Below are 14,645 nucleotides of genomic sequence, written 5' to 3'. Positions count from 1 at the left end.
AAGCTCCCTCTACTCTGCCCCATCAAACAATTCCAAGACAGGTACAGCACGGGGTTGGTACACAGTAAAGCTCCCTCTACACTGTCCCATCAAACACTCCCAGTGCAGGTACAACACGGGTTAGATACACAGTAAAGCTCCCTCTACACTGCCCCATCAAACAATTCCAAGACAGGTACAGCACGGGGTTGGTACACAGTAAAGCTCCCTCTACACTGTCCCATCAAATACTCCCAGGGCAGGTACAGCACGGGATAGATACAGAGTAAAGCTCCCTCTACACTGTCCCATCAAACACTCCCAGGGCAGGTACAGCACGGGTTAGATACAGAGTAAAGCTCCCTCTACAATGTCCCATCAAACACTCCCAGGGCAGGTACAGCACGGGTTAGATACACAGTAAAGCTCCCTCTACACTGTCCCATCAAATACTCCCAGGGCAGGTACAGCACGGGTTAGATACACAGTAAAGCTCCCTCTACACTGTCCCATCAAACACTCCCAGGGCAGGTACAGCACGGGTTAGATACAGAGTAAAGCTCCCTCTACTGTATTTCATTTGGTGGAGGATTCAAGAACAATGGGTCAGACAGATAATTGGAGCTTTCAAGACTGACATCGACAGATTGTTGCTGGGTAAGGGTATCAAGGCATACTGCGCTAAGACGGGTGAATAAGGAATAGATCACCTGCGATCTAATTGAATGGCGGAACAGGCTCGAGGGGCTGAATGGCCTTCTCCTGCTGCGATGCACACAGTCAAAGGTCCTGTTGCAGAATTCTGGGCTGATTTCTAACCAAGACAATGAACCAAATCAAAAATACCAAGCTCGTCTGTCTTCTTAAGGTGAAAAGAATCTCCCTTTCTGGTTTCCATTTCAGATCTGCTGGACACCACCCAGAATGGATTGGAATGCAGAGGGTGTTTTAACAGCTCGTCCGATACCTGCAGCGCTTATGAAGAAACAGTGAAGTGCGTTGGCCCGGAGACCCGCTGCATGAATCTCTCAGGCAAACAGGATCTGTGTAGGTTGAATCTTCTGCCGTGGTTGTGAGACTTGAGTGATTCCACGCACCCCAGTGTGTCAGCTGTGGCTGAGTGGGTAGCGCCCTCGCCTCTGAGTTAGAAGGATGTAGGTTCGAGTTTCACACTCCAGAGACTTGAGCCCCGTAAACCAAGCTGTGACACCGAGTGCCAGTACTGAGGGAGCGCCACACTGTCGGAGGGGCAGTACTGAGGGAGCGCCGCACTGTCGGAGGGGCCGTACTGAGGGAGCGCCACACTGTCGAGGGGCAGTACTGAGGGAGCACCGAACTGTCAGAGGGGCAGTACTGAGGGAGCGCTGCACTGTCGGAGAGGCGGTACTGAGGGAGCGCCACACTGTCGGAGGGGCAGTACTGAAGGAGCGCTGCACTGTCGGAGGTGCAGTACTGAGGGAGCACTGCACTGTCGGAGGGGCAGTCCTAAGGGAGCGCCGCACTGTCGGAGGGGCAGCACTGAGGGAGCGCCACACTGTCGGAGGGGCAGTACTGAGAGAGCGCTGCACTGTCGGAGGGGCGGTACTGAGGGAGCGCCACACTGTCGGAGGGGCAGTACTGAAGGAGCGCTGCACTGTCGGAGGTGCAGTACTGAGGGAGCGCTGCACTGTCAGAGGGGCAGTACTGAGGGAGCGCCACACTGTCGGAGGGGCGGTACTGAGGGAGCGCCACACTGTCGGAGGGGCAGTACTGAAGGAGCTCTGCACTGTCGGAGGTGCAGTACTGAGGGAGCGCCGCACTGTCGGAGGGGCAGTAGTGAAGGAGCGCCGTACTGTCGGAGGTGCAGTACTGAAGGAGTGCTGCACTGTCGGAGGGGCAGTACTGAAGGAGCGCCGCACTATCGGAGTTCCCATCTTTTGGATAAGAGGTTAAACCGAGACCCTGTCTGCCCTTTCAGGTGGACGTAAAGGATCCTATGGCCACTATTGGAAGAAGAGCAGGGGGGAGCTGTCCCCAGTGCCCTGGGGCCAATATTTATCGCTCAAACAACATCACTAAAGCACAGATTATGTTTAAAGTGCCTCTTCATCTGATTCAAGAAAGGTGGAGAGAGAGAAAACGGGGAAGTGGTAACAGGGCACTTAGAAAATGATAATATGGCTAGGCAGAGTCAGCGTGGTTTTGTGAAAGGGAAATCATGTTTAACAAATTTATTAGAGTTTTTTGAGGATGGAACATGCGGGGTAGATAAAGGGGAACCAGTGGATGTAGTATATTTAGATTTTCAAAAGGCATTTGATAAGGTGCCACATAAAAGGTTGTTACGCAAGATAAGGGCTCGTGGGGTTGTGGGTAATCTATTAGCGTGGATAGAGGATTGGTTAACGGGCAGAAAACAGAGTAAGGATGAACGGGTCATTTTCCGGTTGGCAGGCTGTAACTAGTGGGGTGCCGCAAGGATCAGTGCTTGGGCCTCAGCAATTTACAATCTACAGTAATGACTTAGATGAAGGGACCGAGTGCAATGTATCCAAGTTTGCTGACGATACAAAGCTAGGTGGGCATGTAAGCTGTGAGGAGAACACACAGAGTCTGCAAAGGGATATAGACAGGTTCAGCGAGTGGGCAATAAGGTGGAGTATAAGGTGGGGAAATGTGAGGTTATTCACTTTGGTAGGAAGAATAGAAAAACAGAATATTTATTAAATGGTGCAAAACTATTAAATGTTGGTGTTCAGAGAGATTTAGGCGTCTTCGTACAGGAAACACCGAGAGTTGGCATGCAGGTACAGCAAGCAATTAGGAAGGCGAATGGCATGTTGGCCTTTAATTCTAGGGGGTTGGAGTATAAGAGTAAGGCAGTATTAATAGAATTGTACAGATGTGAGACCACACCTGGAGAACAGTGCACAGTTTTGGTCTCCTTATACTTGCCTTGGAGAGAATGCAACGAAGGTTCACGAGATTGATTCCTGGGATGAGAGGCTTGTCCTATGAGGAGAGATTGTGTAGAATGGGCCGATACTCTCTGGAGTTTAGAAGAATGAGAGGTGATCGCATTGAAACAAATAAGATTCTGAGGGGGATTGAGAGGGCAGATGCTGAAAGGTTGTTTCCCCTGGCTGGGGAGTCTAAAACTAGGGGGTCACAGACTCAGGATAAGGAGTCGGCCATTTAGGATTGAGATGAGGAGGAATTTCTTCACTTAGAGGGTTGTGAATCTTTGAAATTCTCTGCCCCAGAGGGCTGTGAATGTTCAGTCTTTGAGAATATTCAAGGCGGAGATCGATAGATTTTTGGACTCTCGGGGAATCAAGGGATATGGGGATCAGGCGGGAAAGTGGAGTTGAGGTCGAAGATCACCTTGATCTCACTGAATGACGGAGCAGTCTCGAGGGGCCTAAAGGCCGACTCCTGATCCTAGTTCTTAAGGTCTTCTGAAACAGTAAATAAATGCAAGTACAGTAGGGAGGAGGCTTGTGCGGATCCTAGAGATTGGCATAGAAGTGTTGGGCTGAATGGCCTGTTCCTGGGCAATAAAATATGATGTAATTGCAGCAAGGGTGATGCACAGGTATAGGGACGAGTCGAGCACTGTCACAGTGCGGCCCCGTTATACCGCCCATCGCGTATAGCGGGCCAATGTCGCTGTCACGAACACGTCCGTTATAACCGGCGGGGAATGTTGTATCAAACCCCCCCCCCGATATCTAACCTGTTTCCCGTCTGTGTCTAGTGCCGATCGGGCAACCGTTCTTCACCAGGGGCTGTGCCTCGGAGCTGAGCTGACAAAGCACCAGCGAGTTTCGTGCTTTCCGTATGTTGGTCAAAGAGCTTCCCGCGTGTTGTGTGGGAAACCTCTGCAACGGGGACGCCAGGAGCGTCGCCACACGTGAGCCAGGTAAGGGAGAGACAACCGGCGCAGAGCGGAGCGCGACAGATCAACGTCATAACGTGAGAGAGCGAGGGAGGAAGGGAGTGGGAGAGAAAGAAAGAGGAACGAAGGAAGCTAAAGAAAGAGAGAGAGAGAAAGAAAGAGAAAGAAAGAGAAACAAAAAAGGGATCTCTGTCCCTGTTACAAGTCTCCTATTTTCCTATGTAACAGGCTCGAGGGGCTGAATGGCCTCCTCCTGTTCCTGTGTAACAGGCTCAAGGGGCTGAATGGCCTCCTCCTGTTCCTGTGTAACAGGCTCGAGGGTCTGAATGGGCCTCCTCCTGTTCCTGTGTAACAGGCTTGAGGGGCTGAATGGGCCTCCTCCTGTTCCAGTGTAACAGGCTCGAGGGGCTGAATGGCCTCGTCCTGTTCCTGTGTAACAGGCTCGAAGGGCTGAATGGCCTCCTCCTGTTCCTGTGTAACAGGCTTGAGGGGCTGAATGGGCCTCCTCCTCTTCCTGTGTAACAGGCTCGAGGGGCTGAATGGCCTCCTCCTGTTCCTGAGTAACAGGCTCGAGGGGCTGAATGGGCCTCCTCCTGTTCCTGTGTAACAGGCTCGAGGGGCTGAATGGGCCTCCTCCTGTTCCTATGGTAACAGGCTCGAGGGGCTGAATGGGCCTCCTCCTGTTCCTGTGTAACAGAATCGAGGGGCTGAATGGGCCTCCTCCTGTTCCTGTGTAACAGGCTCGAGGGGCTGAATGTCCTCCTCCTGTTCCTGTGTAACAGGCTCGAGGGGCTGAATGGGCCTCCTCCTGTTCCTGTTTAACAGGCTCGAGGGGCTGAATGGGCCTCCTCCTGTTCCTGTGTAACAGGCTCGAGGGGCTGAATGGGCCTCCTACTGTTCCTATGGTAACAGGCTCGAGGGGCTGAATGGGCCTCCTCCTGTTCCTGTGTAACAGGCTCAAGGGGCTGAATGGGCCTCCTCCTGTTCCTGTGTAACAGGCTCGAGGGGCTGAATGGGCCTCCTCCTGTTCCTGTGTAACCGGCTCCAGGGGCTGAATGGGCCTCCTCCTGTTCCTATGGTAACAGGCTCGAGGGGCTGAATGGGCCTCCTCCTGTTCCTGTGTAACAGGCTCCAGGGGCTGAATGGGCCTCCTCCTGTTCCAATGTAACAGGCTCGAGGGGCTGAATGGGCCTCCTCCTGTTCCTGAGTAACAGGCTCGAGGGGCTGAATGGGCCTCCTCCTGTTCCTGTGTAACAGGCTCGAGGGACTGAACGGCCTCCTCCTGTTCCTGTGTAACAGGCTCGAGGGTCTGAATGGGCCTCCTCCTATTCCTGTGTAACAGGCTGGAGGGGCAGAATGGGCCTCCTCCTGTTCCTGTGTAACCGGCTCGACGGGCTGAATGGCCTCCTACTGTTCCTATGTAACAGGCTTGAGGGGCTGAATGGGCCTCCTCCTGTTTCTATGGTAACAGGCTCGAGGGGGCTGAATGGGCCTCCTCCTGTTCCTGTGTAACCGGCTCGATGGGTTGAATGGCCTCCTCCTGTTCCTGTGTAACAGGCTCGAGGGGCTGAATGGGTCTCCTCCTGTTTCTATGGTAACAGGCTCGAGGGGCTGAATGGGCCTCCTCCTGTTCCTGTGTAACAGGCTCGAGGGGCTGAATGGGCCTCCTCCTGTTCCTGTGTAACAGACTCGAAGAGTTTGAATGGGCCTCCTCCTCTTCATGTCTAACAGGCTCGAGGGGCTGAATAGGCCTCCTCCTGTGCCTGTGTACCAGGCTCGAGGGGCTCAATGGGCCTCCTCCTGTTCCTGTGTAATAGGCTCGAGGGGCTGAATGGGCCTCCTCCTGTTCCTGTGTAACAGGCTCGAGGGGCTCAATGGGCCTCCTCCTGTTCCTGTGTAAATTGTTGGAATGAATCCCAGGAAGATTATTAAGTCAGGAGCGTGGAATTTCTAGCCTTTGGTTTAATGATCTCTTCATTTCACCTCTCTTTGATTGGATTTGGTGAATCAGGAGACAGAATGAGCAGCACAGTGACGCCAGGGACCAGCACTCAAAGGCAGACCGCTAACTGGGGTAGGAATCGCATTTTGTTTTATTCCTAAAACATATCCACCAAACGCCCAACAACTGGGATCTGTGTCCCTGTAACAGGCCTCCTCCTGTATAAGAACATAAGAAACAGGAGCAGGAGTTGGCCATTCGGCCCCTCGAGCCTGCTCCGCCATTCAATGAGATCATGGCTGATCTTCGACCTCATCTCCACTTTCCCACCCGATCCCCATATCCCTTGATTCCCTAAATATCCAAAAACCTATCGATCTCTGTCTTGAATATACTCAACGACTGAGCCTCCACAGCCCTCTGGGGTAGAGAATTCCAAAGATTCACCGCCCTCTGAGTGAAGAAATTCCTCCTCATCTCAGTCCTAAATGGCCGACCCCTTATCCTGAGACTGTGACCCCTGGTTCTAGACTCCCCAGCCAGGGGGAAACATCCTCCCAGCATCTACCCTGTCAAGCCCTGTAAGAATTTTGTATGTTTCAATGAGATCACCTCTCATTCTTCTAAACTCTAGAGAATATAGGCCTAGTCTACTCAATCTGTCCTCATAGGACAATCCCCCTATCCCAGGAACCAGTCTGGTGAACCTTCGCTGCACTCCCTCTATGGCAAGTATATCCTTCCTTAGGTAAGGAGACCAGAACTGTCCACAATACTCCAGGTGTGGTCTCACCAGGGCCCTGTATAATTGCAGTAAGACGTCTTTACTCTTATACTCCAATCCTCTTGTAATAAAGGCCAACATACCATTTGTTTTCCCAATTGTTTGCTGTACCTGCATGTTAACTTTCAGTGATTCCTGTACAAGGACACCCAGGTCCCTCTGAACACCAACATTTCCCAATCTCACCATTTAAAAATACTCTGCTTTTCTATTTTTCCTACCAAAGTGGATAACTTCACATTTCTCCACATTATATTCCATTTGCCACGTTCTTGCCCTCTCACTTAGCCTGTCGATATCCCCTTGAAGCCTCCTTGCATCCTCCTCACAACTTACATTCCCACCCAGCTTTGTATCATCAGCAAACTTGGATATATTGGCCCAGAAATTGGTGTCGGGGGCTTCCTGCGGGTGCAAGCCCCCGACCTACACTTACATAGCGCGCCGGCCGTTGAAGCCTGGGCCTGCGTGGATTTCCTGTCTGTGGCCTGGTCCAGCTCCCGGCACGCTGTGCTTGCGTGACCCAGCGGCGTAGTTAGTGCGATGCGTCGACTGGGATCACGTGAGCACTGGGCAACCAACCGGAGGAGGGAAAAGTCCATTCATGAGTTTGACAGAAAGAACTGTCAAACTCATGAAAACTCCGGGCGCCCAAAACAGTACTCAACCTTAAAATAAATTTGAAAAAAAATCACACTATTTAAATCAACTATAAATAACATTAAGTAACTATTTTAAACAATAATTTAAATTTTTCAAAAAAATAATTTTATAAAAAATCGGGGCTAAAAATACACTTACCTTATTGTAAAGTATGTAAAAATAATAAACCTGTGGAAAAAATGTTCTAATTTTAATTAATTGACCACTTACCTTTTAAAATGAAGTCCTTCCTTCTGGTTTTTTAATGTGTAAAATGCAGAGGCCTTCTCGCACGGGCAAACCTGTAAAAAAAGCGGAAGTTCAACGCGCAGGCGCAGACTCCCGCGCGTACGCGTTCGACCTCTGAAACCCTTGGTTCAGAGGATCGGAAGTGTCGGTTTCCCGCGCATGCGTAGTGCATGCAAGAAACCGGCACTTCCATCGGGTCCACGCGTGAGTACTCCGTCCGCACTCGCGCGTTGGGACCCGAATTTCTGGGCCATTGTGAATAGCTGGGGCCCAAGCACTGATCCTTGCGGTACCCCACTAGTTACAGCCTGCCAACCTGAAAATGACCCATTTATTCCTACTCTCTGTTTCCTGTCGGTTAACCAGTCCTCAATCCATGCTAGGATATTACCCCCAATCCCATGAGCCCTAATTTTGTTTAATAACCTCTTGTGTGGCACCTTATCGAATGCCTTCTGAAAATCCAAATACACCACATCCACTGGTTCCCCCTTATCTATTCTGCTAGTTACAACCTCAAAAAACTCTAACAGATTTGTCAAACACGATTTCCCTTTCATAAATCCGTGTTGACTCTGCCCAATCACATTATCATTTTCTAAGTGCCCTGTTACCACATCCTTAATAATAGATTTGAGCATTTCCCCTGCACTGATGTCAGGCTAACTGGTCTTAATTTCCCTGTTTTCTCTCTCCCTCATTTCTTAAAGACTGGGGTTACATTTGCCACCTTCCAATCTGCAGGAACCGTTCTGGAATCAATAGAATTTTGGAAAATGACAACCAATGCATCCACTATCTCTACAGCCAACTCTTTCAAAACCCTAGGATGTAGGCCATCGGGTCCAGGGGATTTATTGGCTTTCAGTCCCATTAATTTCACCAGTACTATTTTTTTACTAAAATTAATGGGCTAGATTTTCAGTTGCTTGCGCCAGCAGTTAGCGCCTTAAGAGAAGTGATTTTCGGGCGCTATGCGTGTAGCGCCCGGGCGCAGCGCAGTTTGCGCCCCGCCCCAAATTAAGTTGCCCGTTAGCGCCGGCGCAAAGTTTAGCGGCCGCCCGGATGCGCGCGCAGAAAATGACGTCACATCCTCGTGCAACGCCCTTTGGCCGCCCCAAATCCAAACTTCAGTCGGACCGCCCCATTGTGCGGCTGGCGTCCAGAGCGTTTGTAAAATGGAACGCAACACACCCTGGGGAGCGCAAATTAAAGGGCACTCCTCCTGCACTATAAAAGGCAGTCTGCATGTGTTGTGTGGAAGGATCCAGTGTGTTGTTGTGCACGGTGTATTTATGTGTCCGGCCACCACCACCACCACCTCCTCCTCCTCCTCCTCCTCCTCCTGTTTTCCCCCCCAGACTCTGCCTGTGAAAACAACACATGCACCCTTCCCCTTTAAGAGCTCACTGGCACCAGAGTGTCTGCCGTGCGCTGCGCCCGAGCTCGGGTGTTGCGCTCTGCACCGCCGGCTTAGCGCCTAAAGATAGTGGTGGAACGCCTCTTTTAGCGCTCCACCAACCTCTTAGGGTGAAGCCACTGAATTTCCGGCAACGGGGCGCTACTTTGGGGCGGGCGCTAACTTCGGGCGGGCGCTAAGGTTAGCGCCCCAAAACTGTCTATACTGAAAATCTAGCCCAATGTATTTTATTTCCTCATTCTCACTAGACCCTTGGTTCTCCACTATTTCCGGGAAGTTTTTTTGCGTCTTCTTCCGTGAAGACAGACACAAAGTATTTGTTTAATTTCTCCGCCATTTCCTTATTCCCCATTATAATTTCTCCTGTCTCAGCCTGTAAGGGACCCACATTTACTTTCACTAATCGTTTCCTATATAACAGGCCGGTGAGGCTGAATGGCATCCTCCGTATTCCTATATAAGAGGCCCGAGGGCTAAACGGCCTCCTCCTGTTCCTGTGTAACAGGCTCGAGGGGCTGAATGGCCTCCTCCTGTTCCTGTGTAACAGGCCTGAGGGGCTGAATGGGCCTCCTCCTGTTCCTGTGTAACAGGCTCGAGGGGCTGAATGGGCCTCCTCCTGTTCCTGTGTAACAGACTCGAGGGGCTGAATGGGCCTCCTCCTGTTCCTGTGTAAATTGTTGGAATGAATCCCAGGAAGATTATTAAGTCAGGAGCGTGGAATTTCTAGCCTTTGGTTTAATGATCTCTTCATTTCTCCTCTCTTTCATTGGATTTGGTGAATCAGGAGACAGAATGAGCAGCACAGTGACGCCTGGGACCAGTACTCAAAGGCAGACCGGTAACTGGGGTAGGAATCGCATTTTGTTTTATTCCCAAAACATACCACCAAACGCCCAACGACTGGGATCTGTGTCCCTGTAACAGTCCTCCTCCTGTATAAGAACATAAGAAACAGGAGCAGGAGTCGACCATTCGGCCCCTCGAGCCTGCTCCGCCATTCAATAAGATCATGGCTGATCTTCTACCTCATCTTCACTTTCCCGCCCAATCCCCATATCCCTTGATTCCCTAAATATCCAACAATCTATCGATCTCTGTCTTGAATATACTCAACGACTGAGCCTCCACAGCCCTCTGGGGTAGAGAATTCCAAAGATTCACCGCCCTCTGAGTGAAGAAATTTCTCCTCATCTCAGTCCAGGGGAAACATCCTCCCAGCATCTACCCTGTCAAGCCCTGTAAGAATTCTATATGTTTCAATGAGATCACCTCTCATTCTTCTAAACTCTAGAGAATATAGGCCCAGTCTACTCAATCTCTCCTCATAGGACAATCCCCCCATCCCTGGAACCAGTCTGGTGAACCTTCGCTGCACTCCCTCTATGGCAAGTATATCCTTCCTTAGGTAAGGAAACCAGAACTGTCCACAATACTCCAGGTGTGGTCTCACAATTGCAGTAAGACATCTTTACTCTTATACTCAAATCCTCTTGTAATAAAGTCTAACATACCATTTGCTTTCCTAATTGCTTGCTGTACCTGCATGTTAACTTTCAGTGATCCGTGTACAAGGACACCCAGGTCCCTCTGAACACCAACATTTCCCAATCTCTCAGCATTTAAAAATACTCTGCTTTTCTATTTTTCCTACCAAAGTGGATAACTTCACATTTCTCCACATTATATTCCATTTGCCATGTTCTTGCCCACTCACTTAGCCTGTCTATATCCCCTTGAAGCCTCCTTGCATCCTCCTCACAACTTACATTCCCACCCAGCTTTGTATCATCAGCCAACTTGGATATATTACATTTGGTCCCCTCATCCACTTCATTGCTATAGATTGTGAATAGCTGAGGCCCAAGCACTGATCCTAGCGGTACCCCACTAGTTACAGCCTGCCAACCCGAAAATGAACCATTTATTCCTACTCCCTGTTTCCTGTCCGTTAACCAATCCTCAATACATGATCCCAATCCCATGAGCCCTAATTTTGTTTAATGACCTCTTGTGTGGCACCTTATCGAATGCCTTCTGAAAATCCAAATACACCACATCCACTGGTTCCCCCTTATCTATTCTGCTAGTTACAACTTAAAAAAACTCTTAACAGATTCGTCAAACATGATTTCCCTTTCATAAATCCGTGTTGACTCTGCCCAATCACATTATCATTTTCTAAGTGCCCTGTTACCACGTCCTTAATAATAGATTCTAGCATTTTTCCTACTACTGATGTCGGGCTAACTGGTCTGTAGTTCCCCGTTTTCTCTCTCCCTCATTTCTTAAAGACTGGGGTTACATTTGCTACCTTCCAATCCACAGGAACCATTCTGGAATCAATGGAATTTTGGCAAATGACAGCCATTGCATCCACTATCTCTATAGACAACTCGTTCAAGACCCTAGGATGTAGGCCCTCAGTTCCAGGGGATTTATCGGCTTTCATTTTCCATTAATTTCTCCAGTACTATTTTTTTACTAATATTAATGTATTTAATTTCCTCATTCTCGTTAGAGCCTTGGTTCTCCACTATTTCCGGGAAGTTTTTGGCATCTTCTTCCGTGAAGACAGACACAAAGTATTTGTTTAATTTCTCAGCCATTTCCTTATTCCCCATTATAATTTCTCCTGTCTCAGCCTGTAAGGGTCCCACATTTACTTTCGCGAATCTTTTCCTATATAACAGGCCCGTGGGGCTGAATGGCATCCTCCGTATTCCTATATAAGAGGCCCAAGGGGCTAAACGGCCTCCTCCTGTTCCTATATAACAAGATGAGGGGCTGAATGGCCTCCTCCTGTTCCTATATAACAGGATCGAGCGGCTGAATGGTCTCCGTTTCCTGTGTAACAGGCTCGAGGGGCTGAATGGCCTCCTCCTGTTTCTATGTATCATGTTCGAGGGCTGACCGGGCTCTTCCTGTTCCTATGTTACAAGTCAAGGGGCTGAATGGCCCCCTCTTGTTCCCCTCTAACAGGCGCGAGGGGCTGAATGGCCTCCTGTTCCTATGCATCAGACCCGAGGGGCTGAATGGGCCTCCTCCTGTTCCTAAATAACAGGCACGAGGGGCTGAATGGCCTCCTCCTGTTCCTATGCAACAGGTCCAAGGGGCTGAATGGCCTAGAACATAGAAACATAGAAAAATAGGAGCAGGAGTAGGCCCTTTGGCCCTTCGAGCCTGCTCCACCATTCAGTATGATCATGGCTGATGCTCTATCTCAATACCATATTCCCGCTCTCTCCCCATGCCCCTTGATTTTTTTTTGTCTAGAAATCTATCTATCTCCATCTTAAATATAAACAGGCCTCCTCCTATTCCTATCTAACAGACCCGAGGGGCTGAATGGCCTCCTCCTGTCTCTATGTAACAGTCTCTTGGAGGCTGAATTCCCTCCTCTTGTTTCTATGTAACAGTCTCGAGGAGTTGAATGGCCTTCTCCTGTTCCTATGGTAACAGGCTCGAGGGGCTGAATGGGCCTCCTCCTGTTCCTGTGTAACAGGCTCGAGGGGCTGAATGGCCTCCTCCTGTTCCTGTGTAACAGGCTCGAGGGGCTGAATGGGCCTCCTCCTGTTCCTGTGTAACAGGCTCGAGGGGCTGAATGGGCCTCCTCCTGTTCCTATGTAACAAGTCTGAGGGGCTGAATGGCCTCCTCCTGTTCCTATGTAACAGGCCTGAGGGGCTGAATGGCCTCCTCCGTTTCCTGTGTAACAGGCTTGAGGGTCTGAATGGGCCTCCTCTTGATCCTGTGTAACAGGCCCAAGGGGCTGAATGGGCCTCCTCCTGTTCCTGTGTTCCTGTTTAATAGGGATTGGGTCTGGTTGCAGAGAGGATGGAGCCCGGCCTACACTGACCTCTGACCTGTGCTCAGCATCACGGAACGGCGTAGCCCAGCTCTCCTCAGTATTGTTATTTTTCAATCTTTGTTCTGATTCCTCCTGCAGCCGGTGTTGGACGGATTGTGGGAATTGTAGTTGGACTCGTAGCCGGAATCCTGATATTGTTGCTGATATATTGGTACAACAGGAAAAGAGGTCAGTATGGTAGACTTTCAACTTGGAATCATAGAATCAGGCAGCACGGGAGGAGGCCACTCGCCCCATCGCGCCTGTGCCGGCCCTTTTGGAAGAGCATGTCCAATCAGTCCCACTCCCCATGATCTGCAAATTTATCCCTTTCAGCAATATATCCAACTCCCCAGTTCTCCATGTGCAGTCTGACCAGAACTCCCTATCTCTGTAACCTCCTCCAGCCCTACAACCCCCCGAGATCTCTGCGCTCCTCCAATTCTGGCCCCTTGCGCATCCCCCGATTTCCATCGCTCCACCATTGGCGGCCGTGCCTTCTGTTACCTGGGCCCTAAGCTCTGGAATTCCCTCCCTAAACCTCTCCGCCTCTCTCTCCTCCTTTAAGACCCTCCTTAAAACCGACCTCTTTGACCAAGCTTTTGCTCAACTGGCCAAATATCTCGGTCTCAACTTTTTGCCCTATTTACGCTCCGTGACGTGTCTTGAGAGGTTGTAAAGACGCGAGATAAATGCAAGTTGATGTTAAACTGATGCATCTGAATTCCTGTCTTTCCCTCCTCCAGATGCAGACTCCGGTCCCGTGTGATTTCCTGAGGGATGAACCAGGTTTTCCAGAGCATCGGGTGTTTTGGTGACTCAGGCTCCTGCTCCCCCTGGTGGTCACTTTGACTGAGGCTCCTGCTCCCCCTGGTGGTGACTCTGACTGAGGCTCCTGCTCCCCCTGGTGGTGACTCTGACTGAGACATTCATATAATTTGCATATACTCTTTTCTTATATTTAGTGGTTGTCCCTCTGTTTATGGCAAGCTGTAACATAGTGTGCCGCCAAGGTTACACAATTTCTCTCTTCCCCTAATAGGTATGGGAGTTTTTGGATGTCAGTCAAATTTCTGAATTCCGGGCCTATTTTTGTGAATTTTGGGTAGAAATTCTCCCTTATGCCCTGATATTTTCTACAAGCTGTGAGGAAGTGCATCTCTGTCTCCACCACTCACTGACTGCAGTGAGAGCATATCCTGTCCTCTCTTGGTAGCCGGGCCTGCCTGTGTCTACCTTTTTCAATCGCCAGGCTATGTTCACTAAGTCTGTACATTGTCAAGGTTTTTCTCAGTTTCCTATCCTTTACCATGGTCAGGTAATCAGCCATGTTGTATTGTCTGTTTAGGGCCAAGTAGCAATTGAGTTTGTTTTGAGACTCCTGCTCCTCCTGGTGGTCACTCTGACTGAGGCTCCTGCTCCCCCTGGTGGTCACTCTGACTGAGGCTCCTGCTCCCCCTGGTGGTCATTCTGACTGAGGCTCCTGCTCCCCCTGCTGGTCACTCTGACTGAGGCTCCAGCTCCCCCTGGTGGCGTCCTGGTGACTGAGGGACCTTCATCCCGGGGCTGACACTGACTGATGATCCTGCCCCTCCCGTCCCCCCCAGTGTTGACCCTGACTGACAACTGCGGGGAAGTTTCTCTCTGTATACCGGTATCTCTCGAGCGGGATGTGACTGCGAGGGGACAATCGCTTTCTCTGCCACTTGCTGTGGATTTCAGGCGACACCTTTCACGAGTGGGCGAAAGAAAGACATTCAGAATGCAACCTTGGCGATCGGGGCCATAAACGTTTGCTTCCAGTGTAGTGATGCGGCTTTAATCTGTTCAAGCTAATGCCTCTTGTGGTTTATTGTCTATTAATCTGCTGTGACCCCATCTGTTTTAACCCAAGATCAACTCTCCCT

General features: G+C 50.1%; 1 protein-coding gene across 1 annotated transcript in view; it reads left to right on the top strand.

Moving 5' to 3' along the window:
• The window catches only part of LOC147109988 (phospholipase A2 inhibitor gamma subunit B-like), an 85,179-nt gene extending 71,672 nt beyond the window's left edge, over positions 1 to 13,507 (top strand). The window contains 4 exon segments of the mRNA XM_086002451.1: positions 883 to 1,026; positions 3,716 to 3,880; positions 12,838 to 12,927; positions 13,485 to 13,507. Of these exon segments, the coding sequence (XP_085858577.1) occupies positions 883 to 1,026; positions 3,716 to 3,880; positions 12,838 to 12,927; positions 13,485 to 13,507 (422 nt within the window).
• Positions 13,508 to 14,645: the final 1,138 nt, after the last annotated feature.

This window comes from Somniosus microcephalus, chromosome 12 (genome assembly GCF_052327205.1).
Source record: "Somniosus microcephalus isolate GS21.2 chromosome 12, FLI_Smic_1.0, whole genome shotgun sequence".
Lineage (NCBI taxonomy): Eukaryota > Metazoa > Chordata > Chondrichthyes > Squaliformes > Somniosidae > Somniosus > Somniosus microcephalus.
Note: the sequence above shows the minus strand (reverse complement) of the source record. Positions and strands in the feature narration are given on the sequence as shown.